The sequence below is a fragment of the Lutra lutra genome, chromosome 3, assembly GCF_902655055.1.
Source record: "Lutra lutra chromosome 3, mLutLut1.2, whole genome shotgun sequence".
Classification (NCBI taxonomy): Eukaryota; Metazoa; Chordata; class Mammalia; order Carnivora; family Mustelidae; genus Lutra; species Lutra lutra.
The window spans coordinates 97,168,245-97,194,941 of NC_062280.1; the positions used below are offsets into that span (position 1 = coordinate 97,168,245).

At 38.4% G+C, this 26,697-nt stretch overlaps 1 protein-coding gene and 1 long non-coding RNA gene across 2 annotated transcripts in view; one reads left to right on the top strand and one right to left on the bottom strand.

The window, feature by feature from the left end:
• The window catches only part of LOC125095944 (uncharacterized), a 52,797-nt gene extending 27,830 nt beyond the window's left edge, over positions 1 to 24,967 (top strand). Inside the window, exons 2-3 of the long non-coding RNA XR_007126012.1 lie at positions 22,675 to 22,855; positions 24,707 to 24,967. This is a non-coding gene — a long non-coding RNA (uncharacterized LOC125095944). The remainder of the gene's footprint in view (positions 1 to 22,674; positions 22,856 to 24,706) is intronic.
• ACMSD (aminocarboxymuconate semialdehyde decarboxylase) overlaps positions 1 to 26,697 on the bottom strand; it is an 85,446-nt gene that overhangs the window by 17,093 nt on the left and 41,656 nt on the right. The window contains exons 6-8 of the mRNA XM_047722519.1: positions 22,693 to 22,786; positions 19,362 to 19,457; positions 18,016 to 18,188 (exon numbers count right to left, since the gene is read on the bottom strand). Of these exons, the coding sequence (XP_047578475.1) occupies positions 18,016 to 18,188; positions 19,362 to 19,457; positions 22,693 to 22,786 (363 nt within the window). The remainder of the gene's footprint in view (positions 1 to 18,015; positions 18,189 to 19,361; positions 19,458 to 22,692; positions 22,787 to 26,697) is intronic.

Below are 26,697 nucleotides of genomic sequence, written 5' to 3' on the forward strand. Positions count from 1 at the left end.
TGTGTGTGTGTGTGTGTGTGTGTGTGTGTATATGTTTTAGAGAGGGGAAAAGGGTGGAGGAAGAGGGGAGGAGAGAATCTTAAGCAGGCTCCATGCCCAGCACGGAGCCTGAGGCACAGGGCTTGATCTCATGACCCCGAGATCATGACCTGAGCTGAAATCAAGAGTTGGACACTTAACCAATTGAGCCACCCAGGCGCTCCTGATTTACTAATATTTGTTAAGGATTATGCATCTTTTTCTGGAGGGATAGTGATCTGTAATTTTATTTTCTTGTGTAGTCTTTGTTAGGGTTTGGTATTAGGTTCATTCTAGCCCCATAAAATGACTTGGGAATTGTTTCCTTCTCTGTTTTTCTGGAAGTGTTTATATGGGATAAGCATTATTTTTTTCTTAAATGTTTGATAGAATTTACAAGCAAAACCACTTGGGCCTAGTGTTTCCTTTGTAGAAAGATTTTTTGAAAACAAATTCAGTTTCCTTTAATACATATTAAAGTTTCGGTAAATTATGTAATTCAAAAAATTTGTCCATTTAATTTGTAAAATTTAGTGGCAGAAGATTGCTCATAATATTTTATTTTATTTTTTCATAATATTCTTTTGATATCCTTTTAATGTTTGTATGATCTGTGGTTTTATCCCACTTTTAGTCCTGATGTTAGTAATCTGTGCTTTCTCTTTCTCTCTCTCTCTCTCTCTTTTTTTTTTTTTTTGACTTGATCGATCTTTATAGGAGTTTACTTTACTGATCTCTTAAAAAGAATCCCAATTTTTGGGGTGACTGGCTGGCTCAGTCTGTTAAGCATCTGCCTTCAGCTCATGTCATGATCCCAGGGTCATGTTGGGCTCCCTGCTCAGTGGGGAGTCTACTTCTCCTTTTCCCTCTGCTCCTCCTTTTGCTTGTGCTCTATCCCTCTCTTTCTCGCTCTCTCTCTCAAATAAATAAAATCTTTTAATCTTTAAAAAACAACCACAAGCAGGTTTTTATTTTATTTTTTAAAGTAAGCTCTATATCCAAAGTGGGTCTTGAGCTTATGATACCAAGATCAAGAGTTGCATGCTTTACCAACAAAGTCAGCCAGGCACCCTCAAACACCCAAATTTTGATTTATAAGTTTTCTTTATTGTTTATGCTGGTTCTGATTTTTTATTTTTGCTCTTTATCATTTCTTCCTAACCACTTACTTTTTTATTTTTTAAGATTTTATTTTTATTTATTTACCAAAGAGAGAGAAAGAGAGCATAAGCACAAGCAGGGGGGAGCAGCAAGCAGAGGGAGAGGGAGAGGGAGAAGCAGAAGCAGGCTCCCCATTGAGCAGGGAGCCCAGTGTGGCACTTGATCCCAGGACCCTGGGATCATGACCTGAGCCAAAGGTAGTCGCCTAACCAACTGAACCACTCAGGCGCCCCCTCTGCTTACTTTGAGTTTAATTTTCTCCTCTTCTAGTTTCTTTTTTTTTTTTTAAGATTTTATTTATTTATTTGTCAGAGAGAGAGAGAGAGAAAGAAAGAGAGAGCACAAGCCAGGGGAGCAGCAGGCAGAGGGAGAAGCAGCCTCCCCAATGGGCAAGGAGCCCAGTGTGAGACTCTATCCCAGGACCTTGAGATCATGACCTGAGCCAAAGGCAGATACCTAACTGACTGACCCACCCAGGGGTTCCACCTCTTCCAGTTTCTTAAAGTGGAATCATAAATCATTGATTTTATACCTTCTTTTTCTAATAGATATATTTAAAGCCATACATTAAAAAAACGAGGTATAATTGACATACACCATTAAACAGTTGACCCTTGAATAACACTGGAATTGGGGGCAGGACAGTTGGAAATCTGAGTATGTGCTTTCGCTCATATGTGGAACATAAGCAATAGCACAGAGGACCATAGGGGAAGGGAGGGAAACCCAAAGAGGGGGAAATGAGAGAGGAAGATGAACCATGAGAGACTATGGGCCCCAAGAAACAATCTGGGGGTTTCAGAAGGGAAGTGGATGGGGGGAGGGGGTAACAGGTGATGGGTATTGAGGAGGGCATGTGTTGTGTTATACTTAACTAATGAATCATTGAACACTAAATCAAGGACTAATTATGTACTATACAGTGGCTAACTGAACATAATAATAAAAAAAAGTAAAAAAATACATTAAGAAAAACTAAAGCATAAGTTAGTGGTTAAGTGTTCCAAAACTGGAGTCATATTGCTAGGGTTTGAATTCTGGCTCCAACAATTACTAACTATATGTTGGTAAAATTGTTTATACTTTCTGTGCTTCCCCCATCCATAAAATTATCATATTCTAGTATTTATATCCTTTGTGAAAATTATTATTTTGAAAATTAAATGAGATGATAAATGTAAAACTTTTTGGAGAATTCCTGACCAATAAAGAGAATCAAGGTATATGTGGTATTTTTTTTCCTCTCCCCTTCCCAGCTTTATTCAAGGATAATTAACAACTAAACTAGTAATATGTTTATTAAAACAAAAAAAGAATCTGAGTATAACTTCTGACTCCCTCAGAACTTAACTATGAATAGCCTACTGTTGACTGGAAGCCTTACCAGTAACATAAACAGTGAAATAACACATATTTTGTGCGTTACATGTATTAGATACTATATCCTTACAATAAAATAAGCTAGAAAAAATGTTATTAAGAGAATCATGAAGAAAATACATTTATAGTACTATGCTACAATACTGCAAAAAATGCATGTATAAGTGGACCTGTACAGTTCAAGGGTCAACTCTGTTAGTTTCAGGTGTGCAACATAATGATTCACTGTTGTGTATATTGTGAAATGATAATCACCACACGTATAGTTAACATCTGTCATTTATAGTTGCAAAATTCTAAATACAAGTTCTAGTTACAAAATTTTGTTTTCTTGTGATGAGAACTTTGTTTACAATATTTTATTGCCTTGCAAAATATTTTTAATATAACCAAATTTATTAATCTTTTTCCATGTAGTTACTAGATTTTTCAGTCTTCATTAGGAAAGGTTTCCCTACTTCCAAGATATAGATGAATTACTTCATATTTTCTTCTATATACACTTGTCATTTGTCTGTTTTCCCCTCTAAAATATAAAGTGTTCCCATATATTAGCACCAGTCATGTTGTTAGAGCTTAAAAATATTTCATGAATGTGAGAATGACTTTTTTTTTTTTTTTTTTTTAGTCAGAAGTAATTTTTTAAACTATTACATGGAGAATTCTTGGGGACTGGAGGACAGGGAGCAGCATCAATGAAGTTTATATAAGAGAGATGGGACAGGAGTGAGGGGGAGGCCTGCCAGATAAAGCTTCCCTCCTGACTTCTACTGCCTAATTAGAACAACTCTGCTTTTCTCTGTTTTACTTGTTTACACAATATTATAAGACCTTGTTGACCATATGTTTCCATAGGTTAAAAGCAAAGTTCCAAAACTAGAGTATTTCTAAGGTTCCTTGTGACCATAAATTATAGATTCTTACTGATGCTAACCCATTGTTTTTCCACACTACTTGTACATTAATATTACCTAGGGAGCTTTTAAAAAATGTTCACCCTAGAACCTACCCCAAATCAATTAAATCATCATATCTGGGGGTGAGACCTAAAAATAACTAGTAACATTAGCATTTTAAAAAATCTCCCCACGGGGCGCCTGGGTGGCTCAGTGGGTTGAGCCGCTGCCTTCGGCTCAGGTCATGATCCCAGGTCCTGGGTTCGAGCCCCACATTGGGCTTTCTGCTCAGCAGGGAGCCTGCTTCCTCCTCTCTCTCTGCCTGCCTCTCTGCTTACTTGTGATTTCTCTCTGTCAAATAAATAAATAAAATCTTTAAAAAAAAAATAAAAAAATAAAAAATCTCCCCAGATGATTCTAATGCATAAGCCTCTGAGTTGAGAACCACTGAACTAACCCATGCTCTTGGCCTCAATTAACCTACATTATATTCATCTGAGTTAATAAGTCAGCTATTGGGCCAACAGTATAGGGATATTTGGAAAATACTTAAACTTGAGCAATTAATTAGATTTATACTGTAACTGAGTTTAGGATTTTAATGTGCCTTCCATAATAATGACTATTTCCAGTTGCAGATATTAAGTAACAACTCTGATAAGATTTTTTTTTGCCACTGTTAACTGCGAATTGTATCTTGGGCATTAATTGGGTAATTTCACAAATTCTAATGACTCATGCATGATTACTTGATAGAGCATGAACCCAAACCTGTTTTTCCTTTAGGTTGATAGCATTACTTTTCACCCAGTTGCCCAAGCTGGAAACCTGGGAATCATGCTGGACTCCTGCTCTGTCACCCCAGCATTTCATGGGTCACTGAGCGCTTTGGATTCTACCTCTATCATTTCTTGCACCCATCAGTTCCTCTCTACTTCCCCAGTTCCTCCCTCAACTCAGGCTTTTACCATCCCTTCACTCAGCCAAGTATGATCTCTCTACCCCTAAAGCATCCTGCAAATACTTTGATTCACAGTACTTCTTAAATTGCTGTGAAATAATCCCTAAATAATAATAATAATAATAATAATATCTAACATATATTGATTACTTACTATGTGTGAGATGCTGTTCTAAGCCATTTGCATTCATTAACTCATTCTCACAGCCTTTCTATGACATGGATCCTATCATTATCCCCATTCAACAGACAAGGAAGCAAAGATGATAACTTAACTTGCTTAGAGCTGCACAGCTAGTATGTGGTGGAGCCAGGTTTGTGTCTCCATTTCAGCTAAGAAGTGGGGCAAAAACTGTCTCCAGCCCTGAGCAAAAGGCTTGGTACAGAGTGGATGTTTATTGAATTAAATTAACTGCTACTATGGTTTTCTAACTGATTTCATTCTTATCCATTTTAATCAATATCTAACACTGAGAAGGCTGTTTTATTTTTTTAATTTTTAATTTTTTATTAACATATAGTGTATTATTAGCACCAGGGGTACAGGTCTGTGAATCGCCAGGTTTACACACTTCACAGCACTCACCATAGCACATAACTTCCCCTATGTCCATAACCCAGAGAAGGCTGTTTTAAATAAAAATCTGATCATGCCACATTCCTCCTAAAAATCCATTAATAATTTTCTGTTGTCCAGAAGGTGAAGCTCAAATTTCCTTAGCATGGAATAAAATGCCTCCAGTAAGTGTGAAAAAAAAAAGTCCTGAATCTGAACTGGGGTAGAACTTTGTGGTCTGGTATGACTATCTGCTCTTCCTGGGGAATAATGAGCATTCTTTCTTTCTTTCTTTCTTTCTCTTTCTTTCTTTCTTTCTTTCTTCCTTTCTTTCTTTTTTAAAATTGACCTATAATTGATATATAGTATTATGTTAGTTTCAGGTGTATGACATAATGGTTTGATACTTGCATATATTATGAAATGATCACCACGATAAATTTAGTTAACATTAATCACCAAAGATAGTGTAGCATTCTTTTTCTTTTTTTTTGATTTTTTTTTTTTTTAAGATTTTATTTATTTACTTGACAGAGACACAGTGAGAGAGGGAACACAAGCAGGAGGAGTGGGAGAGGGAGAAGCAGCCTTCCTGCTGAGCAGGGAGCCTGATGCGAGGCTCGATCTCAGTACCCTGGGACCATGACCTGTGCCAAAGGCAGATGCTTAATGACTGAGCCACTCAGGCACCCCTGAAGTATAGCATTCTTGATAAATATTTGGTTAATTTTCTCATAGACTTTAATGATCATAAAAGTTTCTAGGAAACCCCCTCCATTGACTATTAGTTTTCAAACTAGTCTAAGACTTTTAATTAATAATACAAAGAGGCTAATTGTCCTTAACTGGATAGTTGTCTTCTTTTTTTAATCCAGTCAATAGTAACTGTTTAAGCATGTTTTCCCCTATAAAATGTCTCTGCTAAGATAGATTCTTTGAGTTGGAATTTTCAGAAAGCCTCTTTTTTTTTTTTTAAAACAAGTTTGAAATAAAACTCTGACATATGATTATAATCAATCCGAGAGTGGCTTTGTGTTTTGAAGGACTGAATCCTTGATTATATGAAAGAGGGAAGTCTGATTGTTACTAGCCCTGAAATATTAAATATATTTTATTTTATTTTTTGATGCAAAATGATAGTTTATTAAAATACAGGGACAGGACCCGTGGGGAGAAAGAGCTACTGCCTATATATATTTTAAATATGTTAAATTTTAGCTCCTGTAAGAATAAGTGACATTTTGATTTATACCAGGAAAAAAAGGATTTTCCTAGGTTTTATGAATATGTTTACATGAAATGATATGGGAAAATATATAATAAAGTTAGAGGAAGGCCATGATGGACTAACAACTCTATTTCTAGATTCTTGTATTCATTACTTTAAAAAGCCAAGGAAGGGGCGCCTGGGTGGCTCAGTGGTTAAGCCGCTGCCTTCGGCTCAGGTCATGATCTCAGGGTCCTGGGATCGAGCCCTGCATCGGGCTCTCTGCTCTGCGGGGAGCCTGCTTCCTCCTCTCTCTCTGCCTGCCTCTCTGCCTGCTTGTGATCTCTCTCTGTCAAATAAATAAATAAAATCTTTAAAAAAAAAAAAATAAAAAGCCAAGGAAATACACCTGCTTATAGAAGCCCTAAAGGCCCAAAGTTATATCTACTCACATCTGTGCCAACAGCTGATCTCGTTCTGAATGCCTGCTTTGTATTCACTGGAGCTTCATTTGTTCTTATTTTTGCTTCTCTTGCTAAAGCTGTTTACAATTCTAAAACACAACATAATTTTTAAAAAGTCCCTTGCTATATTACATTTGTTAACTACGTTAACATGAAATTGAAATTTAGAAATGTATTTTGCTTCCTAGTCAGGAATTCTTCCATTTTCAGTATTATGGCCTTCTTGGATATAAATACATTTTAAGGGGGGAAAGTATCTGTTCCATTTTCATATGGAGAGAGCAAAGGATTTTAAGCAGAAATGAAAACCACTCCTCTGCATTTTATCCTTCCTAGTTTAAGATACTTCCCTGCTCTCCTTGCTAACTTGATTGTAGATGACTTTTGCCAAACTCCAAACTCATGGTTTGGCAGTATTCAATTATTATTTAGTAGCTATTGTTCACAGTTCCTCTCTACAGAATGTTAATTATCCACTTGTGATAATCTCTGTTATGTTAATTTTTCATACCCTTTATCTATCTGTATACGTTTTATTGATACTTTCTGGTAAATTTCTGATCATTTCTAACTTGTTAGGAATTCCGTAAGAGATAATGAAGTAGGCATAAAAAAATGGAAGTGAAGTTCTTGTTAATGAGAATTCTTGTTCAGAGGGAGAGGAGATAGTAGCAGGGAAGAGGTGGGTTTCCTCAGGAAGAAGGAAGAAGATGAAATTCCTCAAAATATGGTCCTGTATGATGAAGATTACATTCTCCATTGCTTAATACCAGTCTTCACTTGATAAAAGCTTAATAAATATTTCTTGAGTTAAAAATACTTTTTGTATTGCTATTTTTATCACCTTTTGTCTCATATCTGCAAATTGATTGTATTTTAAAGGGGTTACATAGAGAATCCTGGTTAAGGAGGCAAAGGATATGGACTTGGATGACTGTTGCCCTATTTCCAAGCTCTCAGGGAATCCTAAGCTCTTGTGACATCTCAGGTTCTGAAATAACATACCTGATTCTGGTTTTCCAAAAGCTAGAACTTTCTCCTTCTTGTCGTCTTCTTGCCTGCGATCTAGGATTCTATTCCCAAGGGATCCACCATAATCATGAACAAATTTTAAGGTTATATGTGCTAATATAACATTTGACAACAGCCACATTTTAGTAGGACTTTTCTAAAGACTCTCTAAACCCAAAGGAATAATTATAATGGTGGGCTTTTTAGTTACCATGGCTGCTTCTTCTGGGATCCTGGAATTATACTGTCTACCAAGACATTGGCTTTCTTTATGAGACAGTAGATAATCCTGATTGATTTCTCAGCACCAGCACTCTGCCCTGACATACGTTTCCCTCCCCAATGCCGGCAACACACATTCCCTATGAGGTCAAAGACTTACTGAGATGATAATAATAGTGATTAATATTCCTGCCAGGGAAAATAAATAAACTGCTCACCTGCTGTATGTATTAACTTTTTCACATTTTCAGGAAATGCTGTGAATACTGAAAGATGTGGCTTACTATTAAATTCAAATAATAGAATTCATTTGTCTTCTAGAAAAGGAACATTTAGCTATCTTCTCATTAGCCTATTTCATCAGCAGCATACTATTTCATCAGCAGCATATGCAGTAAATACAACATAACTCTTTTATAATGTAGCTTACTATAAAAATTCTAACTTACCAAGGATTCAGTTTGTTCTCTGAGACATAATTTCCTGGAGAAGAAGCCTGGCTTAATTCAACCAATGCACAGTAAGATTAGCCTTATATCCATGAAACCATTATACAAACTCAATTAAACAAATATTAACTCAATTCCTACTATTTGTAAAGCACTAGAATAGGTGATATAAATTGCTGACATTTGTATAGTCCTTTGGCATAGTATTATACCAACTCCTCACATCAATTCTGCATGGTGTTATTTCCATTTATAGTTATGGAACCTGAGGGTGAGAGGGATAAGTGACTTAATATTAAAAGTCACCTGAGCAGGAGAGGAAAAGATGGTGGTGGAGTAGGAGGAGCCTAGTTTTGCTTTATCCTGTAAACACAACTAGATAACTATCACATAATTCTAAATACCTCAGAAATTGATCTGAAGGCTCACAGAACAAACTCCACAATTAAAGGGAGAGAAGAGGCCGCATCAAAGAAGGTGGGAAGTGCAGAGATGTGATTTAGGGGAGAAATGGTTCATGGCTGCTGTGGAAGGGAGGGAGCCATTGCCATGGGGAAGAGTGAGAGAAAGAAGCACACAGGGGAATGCACTAGTAGAAGAATGTTTCCCTGAAGCCATTGCCTTGGAAAATGAAAGGGACTGAATTTTGTGAGTTCTAGCAACCAGTGTGCCTTTAAGCCTGTAGTTTTAAAGGTCAGCGGACTCAGCTGGGATGGAACCTGTGGAGTACTGTGGAGGACTGTGGAATACTGTGCTCCAGGAAACCAGGGGCAGACATCATGGAAATAGTGATCTGAAGAGCTCTGGGGTCACAGTGGGGAGGTCATTTGGTCTTCTTAGAGTATATCCCTGAAAGGCAGTGTTCCTGGGATACCTCTCTGTGAACAAACGACCTGGCCCATGCCATTTTCCTTCCCTACCCCTGAGGATAAACACAGAGCCACCTGTGAGAAGTAGCACAGCACAGACACTGGATACCTAACTTGCTTATACCAAACCCCAGTCCCACACACTCTGGAAGAACTGCCCTCCTCAGTTATGCTTGCCTTAGTACCAGCATCAAGGCCCCTTCTCCAGAAGGGAGCACAAACCCCAGTTCATACAACATCTTATGGCCAGAGAGTTTTGCAGGGCCTCCATTCTTTCTTTCATTTTTTCTTTCTTTTTTTTTTTTTTTTAAAGATTTATTTTAGAGAGAATGAGAGTGTAAGCAGGGGAAGGGGCAAAGGGAGAGGAAAAAGGAGAGAAGCAGACTCCCTGCTGATGGGGAGCCTGACATGGGGCTTGATCCCAAGACCCTGAGATGATGACCTGAGCCAAAATCAAGAGTTGGATGCTCAGTGAACTGAGCCACCCAGGCACCCCTGCAGGGCCTCAGTTCTAGTGGAGGTACTGACAAGTTTCTTTTCATAGGCAGACCAGAGAACACCTAGCTAAAACTTGCCACATTCAGGTCAGGGACCAAACACTGCTCACACCTGGCAAGGAGAACCTTTGTAGAAGACTGGCCTGAAGGATAGAGCAGCCAGGACACGACAGTACAGTATACACAGCACACACCGGAGACGCTCCCTGAAGTGCCAGGCCCTGGGCACTGCATGGCCTCTTTTTCATAAGGCCATTACTTTCAGGAGCAGGAGATATAACTGGGTTTTCTACTACAGGGAAAAAGGTAGAGACTTAGACAAAATGCAAAGGCAGAGGAATTTATCCCAAATGAAAGAACAAGATAAGGCCATAGCCAGAGATCTAAGTGATTTTATATATATAATCACTTAGATATATAGATAGCTATATATCTATATACATATAGATATTCTAAATGTATTCTAAATCAGGAATGTTAATATATATATATTATATATATATATATATATATAATATATATATATATATATATTAGAGATCAAGAGTGCAATAAATGAGATTAGAAACATGCTGGATGCAATGAACAGCCGGCTGAAAGAAGCAGCACAACAAATTAATGACCTAGAAGACAAAGTAATGGAAAGCAATGAAGCTGAACAAAAAAGAGAAAGAGGAACTGTGCAGAATGAGAATAGATTTAGGAAACTTAGTGACTTATTCAAATGTAATAACATTTATTTTATAGGAGTCCCAGAAGAAGAGAAAATTATTTGAAAAAATAGTAGCTGAAAACTTCCCTATCCTGGGAAAGGAAAGAGACATCCAGATCCAGGAAGCTCAGAAACTCCCATCAAAATCAACAAAAGGAGGTCAATACCAAGACATATTGTATTTTTTTTTAAAGATTTTATTTATTTATTTGACAGAGAGAGAGATCACAAGTAGGCAGAGAGGCAGAAAGAGAGAGAGGAAGAAGCAGGCTCCCTGCTGAGCAGAGAGCCGGATGTGGGGCTTGATCCCAGGACCCTGGGATCATGACCTGAGCTGAAGGCAGAGGCTTTAACCCACTGAGCCACCCAGGCACCCCCCAAGACATATTGTAATTAAATTTGCAAAATATAGTGATAAAGACAAAAATCTTAAAAGCAGCAAGACAAAAGGATTCATTAACTTACATGGAAATACCCTTAAGGCTAGTTGGAGATTTTTCAAAAGAAACTTTGTAAGACAGAAGGGAATGGCATGATATGTTCAAAGTGCTGAATGGGAAAAATTCGCAGCCAAGGATACTCTATCCAGCAAGCCTATCATTCAGAATAGGAGAGATGAAATAGTTTCCCGTAGAAACAAAAACTAAAAGATTTCTTGACCAAAAACCAACCCTGCAAGAAATATTAAAGGGGACTTTTTGAGTGGAAAGGAGATACCAACAGTAACAAGATAAAGGCAGGAAACATGAAAGCAGTAAAAATGAATATTTATGTAAAAATCAAAGAACTCACACACATGAAAAGTATATAAAATATAATAACATATACCTAAAATCAGGTGTAGAGAGGAGAAGAGAATGGGTTCAAATTTAAGCAACCATTAACTTAATGTCGACTGCTATTTGCTGAAGAGGTTATATACACACTAATGGTAACCATATATTGAAACCACTAATAAGTATGGAAAGAAAAAACAGAAATCCAAATACATCACTGAAGAAAATCAGCAAGCCATGGAAGAAAGACAACAAAGGATCAGAGAAAATATTTAACAACCACCACAAAACACATAATAGAATGGCAATAAATACTATCTATTTATTTATAAATATCTATCAAAATTACTCTGAATGTAAATGGACTAAATGCGCCAATCAAAACACATAGGCTGTCAGAATGAATAAAGAAACCAGACCCATCTATAAGCTAAGATTCATTTTGGTCTTTAAGACATCTGCAGATCTAAAGTGAGGGGATGGAGAAACATTTATCATGCAAATGGATGTCAAAAGAAAGCCAAAGTAGTAATAGTATGTCAGAGAAACTGGACTTCAAAATAAAGACTGTAACAGGAGACAAGGATGCTATTAAGATAATATAGGGGACAATCCAACAAAGAGATATAACAGTTGTACATATTTATGCACCTAACATGGGACCACCCGAGTAATAAAAACTATTAATAACAAACATAAAGGAACTAACTGATAACAACGATGATAATAGGGGATTTTAACATTCCATTTATATCACTGGACAGATCATTTAAACAGAAAGTCAACAAGTAAACAATGGCTTTGAATGACACACTGGATCAGATGAACTTATATGTTCAGAGCATTCCATCCTGAAATAGTGGAACACACATTCTTTTCAAGTGCACATGGAACATTCTCCAGAGTAGATCACATACTAGGTCACAAATTAGACCTCAACAAATACAAAAAGACTGAAGTCATACTATGCACCTTTTCTGACTTTAGTGCCATGAAGCAAGAGGTCAGCCATGAGAAGAAATCTGGAAAGATCATGAATACATGGAGGTTAAATAGCATGCTACTAACAATGAATGGGCCAAAGAGGAAATTAAAAAAAAAGTTAAAAAAAAAAAAATACAGGGTCGCCTGGGTGGCTCAGTTGTTGAGCGTCTGCCTTTGGCTTGGGTCGTGAGCCCAGGGTCCTAGGACCGAGCCCCGTGTGTTGGGCTCCCTGCTCAGTGGGGAGCCTGCTTCTCCCTTGCCTACTCTCCCTGGTTATGTTCCCTCTCTTGCTATGTTTGTGTTCCCTCTCTTGCTATGTCTCTCTCTGTCAAATAAGTAAATAAAATCTTTAAAAAATAAATCATTAAAAAAAATACACAGAAACAAATGAAAATGAAAACACAACAGTCTAAAACCTTTGGGATGCAACAAAAACTGTCCTAAGAGGGAAGTATATAGCAATACAGGCCTACCTCAAGAAGCAAGAAAAATCTCAAACTTACTTGACCTTACACCTAGAAGGGCTAGAAAAGGAGAAATAAAAGAAGCCTAAAGCCAGTAGAAGGAAGGAAATAATAAAGATTAGAGCAGAAATAAATGAAATAGAAACCTAAAAACAGATCAGTGAAACCAGGAGCTGGTTCTTTGAAAAAAATAAATAAAATTGATAAACCCTAACCAGACTTATTAAAAAGAACAGAGAAAGGACTGAAATAAATTAAATCACGAATGAGAGGAGAAATAACAATCAATACCACAGAAATACAAATAATTATAAGAATTTAATGAAAAACTATTTGCCAACAAATTGGACAAACTAGAAGACAGGGATAAATTCCTAGAAACATAAAACCCACCAAAACTGAAACAGAAAGTAATAGAAAACTTGAACAGACTGATAACCAGCAAAAATATTGAATCAATAATCAAAAAATTCCCCCCAAAACAAAAGTCCAGAGCCATATGGCTTCACAGGAATTCTACCAAACATCTAAAGAAGAGCTAATACCTATTCTTCTCAAACTATTCCAAAAATAGAAAAGGAAGGAAAACTTCCAAATTCATTTTATGAAGCCAACAGTATCCTGATACCAAAACCAGAAAAGGACACCACTGAAAAAGAGAACTACAAGCGAATATCCCTGATGAACATAGATGCACAAATTCTCAATGAAATACTAGCAAACTAAATCCAACAACACATTAAAAAAAAAATCATTCACCATGATCCAATCAGATTTATTCCTGGCATGCAAATGTGGTTCAATATTCACAAATCAGTCAGTGTGATACAGCACATCAGTAAGAGGAAGGATAAGAACTGTGTGATCATTTCAATAGCTGTAGAAAAAGCATTTGATGAAGTACAACATCCATTCATGATAAAAACCCTCACTCAACAAAGTAGATTTAGAGGAAACATACTTCAACATAATAAAGGCCATATATGAAAAACCCACAGCTAACATCATCCTCATTGCGGAAAAACTGAGATCTTTTCCTTTATTATTAGAAACGAGACAGGGATGTCTACTTTCACCACAGTTATTTAACATAGTACTAGAAGTCCTAGTCACAGCAATTGGACAATTCAAAGAAATAAAAGGCATCCAAATCAGCAAGGGAGAAGTAAAACTTTCAATTTTTGCAGATGACACGATACTGTATATAGAGAACCTGAGAGACTCCACCAAAAAATTTCTAGGACTGATACACAAATTCAGTAAAGTCACAGGTTACAAAATCAATGTATAGAAATCTGTTGGGTTTCTATGCAATAATAGTGAAGCAGCAGAAAGAGAAATTAAGGAATCAATCTCCTTTATAATTGTACCCCAAACAATAAGATACCTAGGAATAGACCTAACCCAAAAGGTGAAAGATGGATACTCTGAAAACTATAGAACAATGATGAAAGAAACTGAAGATGACACAACAATGTCTTTCCACTTTTCGTGGATTGGAAGAACAAGTATTATTAAAATGTCTATACTTCCCAAAGCAATCTACACATTTAATGCAACCCCTATCAAATTACCAATAGCATTTTCCACAGAACCAGAACGAACAATCCTAAGATTTGTATGGAATCACAAAAGATCCTGAATCGCCAAAGCCACCTTGAAAAAGAGAAGCAAAGCTGGAGGCATCACAATTTCTGGACTTTAAGGTATATTGCAAAAGTGTAGTGATCAGAACAGTATGGTATTGGCATAAAAGTAGACACATAGATCGACGGAACAGAATAGAAAAACCCGGAAATGAACTTACAACTATATGGCTGATTAAAAAGTAAGAAAGAATATCCAGTGTGAAAAAGACAGTCCTCAACAAACGGTGTTGGGAAAACTGGACAGCAAGATGCAAAAGAATGAAACTGGACCACTTTCTTACACCATACACAAAAATAAACTCAAAATGGATTAAAGACCTAAATGGGAGACCTGAAACCACATAAATCGTAGAGAACATAGGTAGTAACTTCTTTGATGCTGGCTATAGCAACTTTTAAATTAAATTAAATTAAGTTAATTTCTTAAAGTAGGTTCCATGCCCAATGTGGGGCTTGGACTTATGACCCCAAGATCAAGAGTCACATGCTTTATCAACAGCCAGCCAGGTGCCCTCACCCTCCATAGCAACTTTTTTCTAGATATGTCTCCTGAGGCAAGGGAAAGGAACGAAAAATAAACTGCTGGGACTATATCAAAATATAAGCTTCTAAAAAAAAATAAAAGCTGCTTCTGCACAGTGAAGGAAACAGTCAACAAAACTAAAAGGTAACCTATGGAATGGGAGAAGGTATTTGCAAATGACATATCCGATAAAGGTTTTTATCCAAAATATACAAAGAACTTATAAAACTCAACACCCCCAAAATGAACAGTCCAATTAAAAAATGGGCAGAGGACATGATTAGACATTTTTCCAAAGAAGACATCCAGATGGCCAACAGACACATGAAAAAATGCTTAATATCACTGATCATCAGGGAAATTCAAATCAAAACTACAATGAGATATCAACTCATACCTGTCAGAGACTTGGTAATTTAAGTCCTCCATTTAGCTCAGTGTTTTGGAAATAGTAGGGGCTCAATAAATAGTTTTGGTATAAATATATATTTTTTTCTCTAAATGTTTATTATTCTATTTATTTTTCTCTGTATACTCTTTGAATTTATTTACTCCTAAGGTATTATATAAATTTTTATTTATCAAAGTAATGCCTATACATAGCTAAATAATCAAATATCACTAAAATTTCTTTCTCATTAAAAACAATCCTGTGCCTATGTTCCTAACTCTTATCCTTCAACTCAGTCACTTTCACCAGTTTAACTTGCATCTTCTGATAATTACTTTTATTGTTCTATATAATTACCTTATTCCTCTTCTTGATTTATTAGCTTTAGAGAGCATTTACTGACTTCTCATTATGGTCTTTGAGAATTTCTTTGGTACCCCAATTTCTCTCCTCCATTTTCCCAATTGAATTAGAATTTTCATGTAAACTAATACTTAGTATTTACACTATTATGACTATAAATATTGTTCATTGCTGAGTCAAGTAATGTACAATGATTATCTGCCCTCATATGGGTGTTTTTTTTTTCTTGGAGTTAATTATTTCTTTTTCTTTCATTTGCTTAATTTTCTCTGTACATACTACTTATTTGTTCCTAATAGCATCAATGCATCTGTTGAATTTGAATGCCTGGTAGTCATCCTTTCAAACTCACAAACCCATGAAATAAGACATCAGTTCCATTTTTTCCCTCCAGGAGACCTCCCTTTTATACCTCTAATGATTCTGTCTTGTCTGAGTGTCATGCTGGGACTTTCCTCAGCCATTTTAGTTTAGGGATTGTTTTTGAGAGAATTTGCTAATGTGGCTATAACAAGAACAAAGAAGCATTAATATTTTAGAGAGAATCCAAACTATTAATATATGTATTACTTCTGTGTCCTGGATTCACCATACACTGAGGTCACATAAAATGAGGTTGCATTTGCTTTTGATGCCCAAATTATAATAGCTCAAGCCTTCATAGTTTGAATGCAAATTCTGAGCACCACTAACTTTGCAAAGTGCCCTCTCAGTGTTTCTAAAAGGGGTGTGCTCACAGGAGCTCACTAACTAGTCCATCTGCTAGTTACCACAAAGCATTTGCCATGTTCTTCCTCTTTTGCTCTGAATCCCTGGCAATATGTATTTCCCTGAATTCTGTTTGATGCTGGTAGTATCCCTCATAAGATGGGTGTTATATTTGCCAGCGGTATTATCTCCTGATTTTACCATTTCTCAGAATACCGAGGGTACTAGGTTTGATGGAAGGTTATCAGAATGACTCTTACCCCAATTCCACGCCACTTCCTCACACCCCCTTCTCCATTGCTCAAAGTCCAGAACTCACAGTCTCTCTTCCAATTTTTCCTTTTTGTGATTTCCTCTCCATCACTCCAGTGTCCAAACCAATAATCATCAACATTCATAACCCACTGCTAAGCACCCATTTTTGCAGGAACAACATAAAAGCTAGAAGACCCAGAAGCACAGCTCAACTATATAATTTATTACCAAACCAGAATGTTTAACATTTATATTCTAGTGAGTTTCTTAAGCCAGAAAAACAGTCAGCTTTAAAGTAAGATGAAGTCTCCATTCTGGAGATGGAGAAATTCTTGCAGCTTTGCAATGATGGACTTCTTTTTCTGCTAGACAAATTTTAAATGCCTTAGAGTCTACTCTCAATCTAAGCACCACATTGCAAATCTTTAAATATGTTCACATTTTTAAAGAAATCCTCAAGGTTTTTTTTTCCTTAGAAAATTTGGAAACTTTCTATAGATATTTGTAAATAATATGAGGGCATTGAAATAGTATATATTTCAGACTTTTCAATGATTCAAACTGGACTTTGCCCTAAAAATTGTGTAACTTGTAGAGTCTGCATTTTCAAAAAATACTTAAAAGTAGAAATGCCACCAACAAGGAGATCTATGAGCAGATGACAACAAAGGAAAGACTTGTGAAGTTTAAAGTAATACCATGTTGGTCTTTTTGAACTAAATGAGGGAATTGTTTTCAAAATGAAGGCTGTACCGTATTATTCCAGAAAAAACTTTCAGGTGGTATACAGACCCTTCATCATCTTCCCCTGCCTCCCTGTCAAGTGTCATTTCCTCCTTCTTTATTTTTTTTTAAAGATTTTATTTATTTATTTGACAGACAGAGATGACAAGCAGGCAGAGAGGCAGGCGGAGAGAGAGGGGGGAAGCAGGCTCCCTGCTGAGCAGAGAGCCCGATGTGGGGCTTGATCCCAGGACCCTGGGATCATGACCTAAGCCAAAGGCAGAGGCTTTAACCCACTGAGCCACCCAGGTGCCCCTCCTCCTTCTTTAATGTTCCAATTTTCATTTAGTGGATGAAGACAGTTGGGTTCATAATTTACCCAATTAGTAAGAGGTAGAGCCAACATTTTAACACAGTTCAGTTTGATTTCAAAACTGGTATCTCTTTTCCTGCTTACCGTATTGCAACTTATCATTTTGGGTGACTACAAAGATGACCTTAAGGAAAAGAGCTGACATAAGGGAATTACCTAGCCATGTGGATTATCTGGGATCTCCCTGGGTGTATATAATGGTTCTCTGATAATACACACTGTGTTGAAGGAGGCTCTGGAGAGGGATCTCTTGTACAAGCAAATCTAATCCTAAATCTCACTGTCTCTCTTCTTTCTTCTAATGCCTTTTCTTACATCCCCTTTTTGGAGAGAGGCCATGAACCTGGTTGCTGATCCTACACTTTGCTCCCCATATGCCATGCACATGGTAGACTCAACTTACCTTTCCTATGACATCTGTTAACAGCTTGAGTGCCAGAGGATCATGAACCAAGGAGTCTGTGTAAAAGGAACCAAGGTATTTCTTTGGGTTGGTTGGATTGTCCTGGGCACACAGATCTGGGCGCATGTTGAATCCATGGGAAATTCTTCCGACTGTGAAAGGGAAGGCACCTCCTGCAAGTAAAACCCATTAGTGAGGGGCGAGTGTAATTGAAAAGGTTATTTTTCAATCCTCATGGTATATACAAAGAGGAGTTACTGTAGTCCAGTATTTACAAAGGATTTATTGTGTCCCAAATGCTGGGAGATGACAGAACTAATGATACGAACTCATCTATAAATTAATGTTTGAGGAATTTATCCTAAAGAAAGAATACATATGTGTAAAGATATGTGGTCAAGGTTTTCAAATGTAGTGTGCCTATAATAGCAAAATACAGAGACAGCCTATGAACTGGGAAATATCTACATAATGATGGCATGTCCATAAAATGTATTGCCATGCGTGCAACCATCAAAAGTAGTGATCGTTGTGGTATGTGTGTGTGCCCAAGAGTCAGAAACTCAATTACCTGCAGGGACCAAGCAGGAAATATAAATGAATAAAATAAGTCTATTTGTAAATAATAGAGAATGGTAGGAACTATTGCAAACTGGAGAGCTTGTAGTCTGACTAGAGGGATTTAAACAAAAACAAAACAAAGCAAAATTAAACAAAAACTATGCCAATCAAATTAACCTTGTCCACAAAAATGGAATTTAGTTCCCAACCATCATATACTTTATGACTAGAATGATGGCCGCAGGCATGTTATGGACTGAATTATGGGGTCTCTCTAAAATTTTTATGTTGAAGCTCTAACCCCCAATCTAACTGTATTTGGAGACAAGGGTAATTAAGGAGGTAATTTAAGGTTAAATGAAGTTATAAGGTGGAACTTTAATCTGATAGGAGAAAGGAGAGGGACAGTGAGATTTGGGGTTAGATTTGCTTGTACAGGAGATCCTCCCCAGCCTTCAACACAGAGTGTGTATCGCCAGAGAGCCATTATATACACCAGGGAAATCCCAGATACTCCACATGGCTGGCTGATTCCCTTAGATCAGCTCCTGTTCCTTAGGATTATCTCTCTACCCATCCAAAAGGACATGTCATGTGCATAGTAAGAAAGTAAACTTCTACAATCCAGGAAGATAGGAATCACCAGAAATTAATCCTGCAGGCACTTTGATCTTGCACTTCTAGCATTCAGAACTGTGTAAAAATGAAGTTCTGTTGTTTAAGCCACTGAATCTATGGTATTTTGTTATGGTAGATTGAGCTGAGTAACGCAGACAGTGCCTTACCTCCATGTGCAAAACACACTTTCAGTTTAGGAAATTTCTCAAACACTCCTCCCATGATCATGGAGCAAATGGCAGTGGTGGTCTCTGCTGGCATTCCTAAAAGAGGAAATAGTCACAGGGTGTAAGGCTTGTCATCTCGAGCAAGAAGAAGCTCTCTTGGTTGGGGGAATGGCAGCTTGCTATGATTGTCAATGCTGAGAAATGTGAGGTCCCTCTGTCCCAGCTTGGCTTGGTTGTCTAGAAGCCATTACTTTGGCAAACAGACCATTAGAAGCTTCCCACTTAGACTCCTGTGGAGTCATCTAATGGACAAGAGAGTCAAGGAGCCAAAGGACCGAGCTTTTATTCTGATTCTTCCACTTCAGTGTGGATATGATGGAGCAAGAAGAGTACAGTGAGTCTGGGTTGAAGCCTAACTTCTAATTTCTTGCTTCCTGTCTTTTGACAAATTATTTAATGTTCCTGAGCCTGTGCTTCTTCACCTGTGAAATGGGGATCCTGTTGCCCATCTTTTTTTTTTTTTTAAAAGATTTTATTTATTTATTTGACAGAGAGAAATCACAAGTAGGCAGAGAGGCAGGCAGAGAGAGAGAGAGGAGGAAGCAGGCTCCCCGCTGAGCAGAGAGCCCGATGCAGGGCTCGAACCCAGGACCTGGGATCATGACCTGAGCTGAAGGCAGCGGCTTAACCCACTGAGCCACCCAGGCGCCCCCCTGTTGCCCATCTTGCAAGACTACTGTGGAGCCTTGAAAATGATGATGTTGGGAAAGGTTCTAGCCAGAACTTCACATTGGAGGTGCTCAACAAGTATTAGTTGCTTCCCTGTGCTTCAGCTGTAGAACGTGTTTGTTCTTGCCACTTAGTTCTCAATAAATACTAACTAAAATGATAATTCCTGCCAAATCTTTGCTGCTTCTTAGAGGTAAGGTCGAAAATAACTGAATTAGAATGAGTTGTTTTAGGAGGACTGGGTGGCTCAGTCGATTAAGCATCTGCCTTTGGCTCAGGTCCTGGGATCAAGTCCTGTATCAGGCTCCTTGCTCATTGAGGAATCTGCTTCTCTCTCTGCTTGCCACTTCCCCCTGCTTGTGCTCTCTTTCTCTCTGGCAAATAAATAAATAAAATCTTAAAAAAAAAAAAAAAAGATGAGTTGTTTCAAGTGCTTTGTGCCCCTCGAAGAAGCATCTGTTCCATGCCTAGTGCCTTCACCTCCACAAAGTTAGTCTGGGTTACATTTCCAGGCAACTGCTTTTCAGACTGTTATCAACAAATCTCTGGGGGCTCCACAGGTAAGCCTATACCTTCAGGGGAAGACTTACTCTCTGACTGCCAAATGGGGATTTACCAGATGCTCATCCTTCCCCAAGCCTGTCATTGCTCTATGGACAGAGATGGTCTGACTCCCTGGCCTTGTAGGAATTCTGGAAGAGTGACAGATTCATATCTGTCTGGCATTGGTTTGTGGGCAGAGCTTCCTGAAGGCAGGAGGATGGAAAGCGTCACTTCCTTTTGGTCCTGTGATTCTGCTCTCCATTAATTATTTGGACCATAGTTACATAATCCATTCTCTTTACAGGAACCAAAGTGGAATATTTACAGTGTCAGTTCCTCCCTTACTGGGAGTCCTCCAATCGGCTGATGACTACTTTTGTGTCCAGAATAGAATTCCGAAATTAGCCTTTGTTTGTTTGTTTGTTTGTTTATAAACTGTGTCTCTGTATGTCATCTCTTTCTTCTAACCAGAACATTGGCTTCAGGAAGGCAGAGGTTTTGTCCATGTCAATGTCCTCATTGCCTGGTACAGAGCCTGGCATGCTGGAAAGGATCAATATATATGTGTTGCATAAATGAATGATGAAATGTCTCTTTAGGCACATGTTCTTCTGTTTTTCATGTGGGAAGTTGTAATACAAATAAGTTTGTGGGACTAGTCAAAGTGTTGTCTGAATTAGGATGGCTTTTCTTTGGAGCTAGACAGCATTGGTGCCTTTTAGGTTGTCTCTTCCTAATTCTGTTGAAAAATTTGGTGGAGGATGGGTAGAAAGCTGCCTTACTAAATACATTGGTCTCCAAAAACAATCAGAGAGACACAAAATGCCAGAGCAGAAAGATAGTGCAGACCAGCTCTCCCACTTTACACATGAGAAATGGGCCTGAAAAGGTGAAGTGATTTGCCACAGGTTATACAGAGAACTAGAGCCTAGCTGGAACTGAAATTCAGTTTTCTTACTTCCAATATACTGCTCCATTAGTTCTTCATGTTGGTTACTTTATCATTACTTGTACTAATGATACAAGTACTATCATTTGTACTATGATTAGTTATAACTAACTATGATTTTACTAACTAACTGGGCTGTGGAGAGAATGGAATAATGGCCTCCCTAAAGAAAATCCAAGGCTGTTCAACTGGGAAACCCACTACTGGATTTGTAGGTGAGCCGTACTTTTTACCTGTGACCACAGAATTGCCATCTGTCTCCATTTCCTGTTATCAGGGGTAATAAGGAGATTGGATAGGCCAAGCAGAGGTCTCTCCTCTTATCCTCTCCTTTACCTTCATGTGGAATCATGAATGAATAGAGCAGGAACAAAGAGCAGCAGAAAGGAACAGATAACAGAAAAATTGAAAGCCTGGGTCATCTACAATCTAGGGTGGTGGGAGTTGACCTTCTACTTGTTAACTCCAGCATTCTCATTTTAAGAGCTGATACTCTTTTTCTTTTTTTTTTTTTTTAAGATTTTATTTTTTATTTGACAGAGAGAGAGAGAGAAAGAGAGAACGCCCAAGCAGGGGGAGTGGCAGCAGGAGGAGAGGAGAAGCAGTCTCCTCCTCGCTGAGCAGAGAGCCCAGTGTGGGGCACAGTGCCAGGACCCTGGGATCATGAACTGAACTGAAGGCAGGCACTTAGCTGACTGAGCCAACCAGGTGCCCAAGAGCTTGTTGGCTCTTTAAAAAATTCTATTACGCAGGCATGGTTACTTATTTTTGGAGCTTTTTTGGGAGTCTGTGTAGTGAGGTAGCTTTGGAGTCAGACAGATTTGTGTAAATTCCATTTTCACTTATTAACTGTGTTACTTGGACAACTTATCTAACCACTCAGAGACTCGGTTTCTTCCCTATAAAACGGTTATTATAATGTCATCCTCATAGAGTTTTATGTGGATATGTATATATTGAAGTAATATATATAGCATTTATCCAAGAGCTCAGTAACTCGCAATCCTGTTAATTATTCATACTTTCTCTTTTTGACATAGAAGGGTTCCAGAAATAATTGGAAAAAACCAAAAACTTGATCCTCTTTTTTAGAACCAAGCTGATACAAACCTACAAGCCAAGGGAGCCAGTATTTGGCCATCCGTCCATCCATCTGCATGTCCCAGGGGTGCACAAATAGGGAACAGTTCAGCTTTTCAGCCACCTTTAAAGAAGCAATGAGAGAGAGAGGGAGAGAGAAGGACTGTTATTTGGATGAACCAGCAAATATAGGGTACTATTTTAGGGAGACTTTTTCTCTGGGTCTATATTGATCTGAATAAATAAGCTAAAACATTTTTGAAATTGTTTCTTAATTCATATAAAAAAAGCATTGAGAAATTCTGCTCCTGCTTAGAAAATAAGAAGGCCTCTTAGAATTAACAAGGGAGTTGGTGGATTTACCATGGAGGTCAATGAAAATAATATATTTTTGACAAAACAAGTCACAGGAAACATCCAGCATTCAAGTGTTGTAGTTGAGAGCAAAATGCTCAAGGACTGATCCCATGCCTCAAATGCAGGGGAAGTTTCTTCTGCTGGTTCCTACTTGATCCATTCTTTCAGGAGGACTGTTCAGATTGTACACTTAGAGTCAGGGCTAGAGTGTTCCCTTGTTTCTCCCGCTTGGAAACCTGAGGATGTGAAAGTGAAGAAGCGATAGGTGGGGGCCAGAGGCCTATGACTTGGCTGGAGCAGGCTGGTCTGACCCAAGCCATTGGTCACATAGAGCCCAACACTGGCTGGGAGTTTCTGGGGGTCTACAGGTACTCTCAAAACCTCAGAGCCCAGCTGAGTCCCTGAACAGTCTGTTGCGAATGAGATGCCTTCAGGAAGTCAAGAGCTCTCAGTTCCAGCCCCACAGGTACTGAGATGAATGTCATGGGCAAACCTATTCCAGGTCCTTCTGGGAACTGGAAATCCTATCCGGATGGAATGACTTTTATTCAACAAAATATTTAATTTGAAAAAGTTCCCTCAATGGGCATTGAGTATGAGTGCTTAACAAGATTCAAAACCAATTTTCCTTAACTCATTTCTTACCTAAATATATTGAGGTGCTGGAGTGATTCATTCTACCTTTACATATAAATATGTGGGCTAAATAGGGTGATGCAATATGAGTTCTGGACATAAACATTTTTATTTATTTTTAGTTTTAAATTTCATTTATTTTTATTTTTTTTTAAAGATTTTATTTATTTATTTGACAGAGAGAGATCACAAGTAGACAGAGAGGCAGGCAGAGAGAGAGAGAGAGAGAGAGAGAGGGAAGCAGGCTCCCCGCTGAGCAGAGAGCCCGATGTGGGCCTCGATCCCAGGACCCTGAGATCATGACCTGAGCCGAAGGCAGTGGCTTAACCCACTGAGCCACCCAGGCGCCCTAAATTCATTTATTTTTTTAAAGAAGAGAGAGAGGGGTGCTAGTTGGCAGAGTGGGGGAGCAGTGGAGAGGGTGGAGGAAGGCAGAAGGAGAGAGACAATTGAGCCCAATGCAGGAATTGATCTCACAACCCTAAGATCATGACCTGAGCCAAAATCAAGACCCCAGTGCTTAACTGACTGAGGCATCCAGCTGTCCCTGGACATATGCATTTTAAAAATGAGATGCAATTATTGGAGAACAAGAGATTCTGGAAGTGGCAGACAAAGGGTAGATTGGAGAATGGACTTCTAATTTCATCAGGTTCTGGGGACGGAAGGGAGAGGAGGTAATTCGTTTCTGATAATGGATGCAGGCAGAGTTAACTTCTTGGGATGGGTTGGGGTTGACAAAGGCACAAAATCATGGTATCTCAGTGGGATTTGACTCCTTATTAGGATAAAATGTTATTCTATGCACCTGTGATGGTGCATTTCTCTTCAATTCAAATTAGTAAATACTCTTGATCCCTTTTGTATGTAGAGAACACAAAAAGAAGTCACCTAAACTCTCAAAATTGTGATAACTCATATTAACAGAGAACTTACCATATGCCGAAGCTGTTATAAGAATTTTATAATTGTTGACTAGTTTAATCCTTTATAAGATGAGTACTTTTAAAAATTGAAATATAGTTGACACACAATGTTCCATTACTTTCAGGTGTAGAGCATGGTGATTTGACAACTCTACCTTATGCTGTGCTTACACAAGGGAAGCTGCCATCTGTCACCATACAGCACCATTACGGTATTGATTTTATTCCCTATGCTGGACCGTTCATCTTTGTGACTTACGTATTTCATAACTGGAAGCCAAGTATCCCCCCCGCTCTGATTTACCCATTTTGCCCATCCCCTTGGTAGCCACTGGTTTGCTCTCTGTGTCCATTGGGTATATCACTGTCTTTGTTTATTTTTCTTTTAGATCCCACATATAAGTGAAATCATATGGTATTTATTTGTCTCTGACTTGTTTCACTTAGCATAATACTTTCTGAGATGAGCATTTTTATTACTCTTATTTTGCAGAGAAAGACACTAAGGCAGTTAGAGGCTAGGTAAATTACTCAGGTCTTGTGTCTGATACATGGTAGAGACAGGCAGTCTGCCACTGCTAGTCTGTGTGTCTCATACTTGTAATAAGGACATTTTTGTGCCTGAAAACTGACCTGAGCATGTATGGTTGGGTTCACTCACTAAAGAGGGAGGTCTAGGAAATAAAGGAGATGGCTAGAAACGTTGGAGGTCCAGGCTCCCTTGAAATGACAAAGCCAACTTGATTCATGGTAACTCCTGTCATTTGTTTTAGCCATGTTATTGATGCAAGCTAGAGACTAGTGAGGCAGTCAAGTCTTGCTAGTCAAATGAATGTGCTGCCAGCCCCAGGATATCACAGATCTGCTGGGGTCAGGATACTCTCCTGAATTCCCTGAGAGATCAGCAGCCCCCAAAACAGCCTATTTAGAATGAGTGATTGGTTGAGCGAGTCATACAAATGAAAATATCCATTTGAACCACAACTGACTGCTCTTGCTTTTTGAGCTCCTTAGTAATTCATAAACCCAATCCCAGTGAATAATAAAATGATTTGCAGCTGAAGGCTTGCTCACATTGTGCTGAAACAACTTGGATGCACAAGTAAATAAATCCTCTTTCAAAGCCCATTAAAGTTTCTAGAAAACATTCACTGCCTCACCTCAGTCCCTGCAGCCAGTAAGCTTCAGGGAGTTCAATATTTAGAGGAACATTAAATCTTTTAGGTTATTGGGAGGCAATTTAACAGGTAACACCCTAACTGGTGGGCAGTGTCCATAGATATAAACATGGAAAGATTCTATTTATTTATTTGAGAGAGAGTGAGAGAGAGCATGAAAGGGGAGAGGAAGAAGCAGACTCCCTGCTGAGCCTGGGACGCCAGGATCATGACCTGAGCCTGGGACGCCAGGATCATGACCTGAGCCGAAGGCAGTTGCTTAACCAACTGAACCACCCAGGTGCCCAACATGGAAACATTTTTGCATGTAGGCAGAGCTCAATAAACACAAATAAATGATCTGTGGTTATAGTGCTGGGCAGTACGCCGACATCTATTTATTTATTTTTAAAAATTGTTATTTTTTTTAAAGATTTTATTTATTTATTTGACAGAGAGCGAGGGATCACAAGTAGGAAGAGAGGCAGGCAGAGAGAAAAGGGGAAGCAGGCTCCCTGCCAAGCCAAGAGCCCAATACGGGGCTCGAGCCCAGGACCCTGAGATCATGACCTGAGCCGAAGGCAGAAGCTTAACCCACTGAGCCACCCAGGTGCCTCTAAAATTATTTTTAAAGATTTTGTTTAATTATTTGTCAGTGAGAGAGAGAGAGAGAGAGAGCACAAGCAGGCGGAAAGGCAGGCAGAGGGAGAAGCAGTCCCCCCTGAGCAGAGAGCCCGATGTGGGACTTGATCCCAAGATCCAGGGATCATGATCTGAAGGCAGACGCTTAACTGACTGAGCCACCCAGGCATCCCCACCAACATCTATTTAATTCACTATTGAAGATTTTGCATTTACAATGAAAATAATAGAAAGCAATACTATTAACATTCTAGAAATAAAGAAAGAAATAAAAAATGCAATTGAATGTAGAATTATGCATCTTGAATCCTGATATG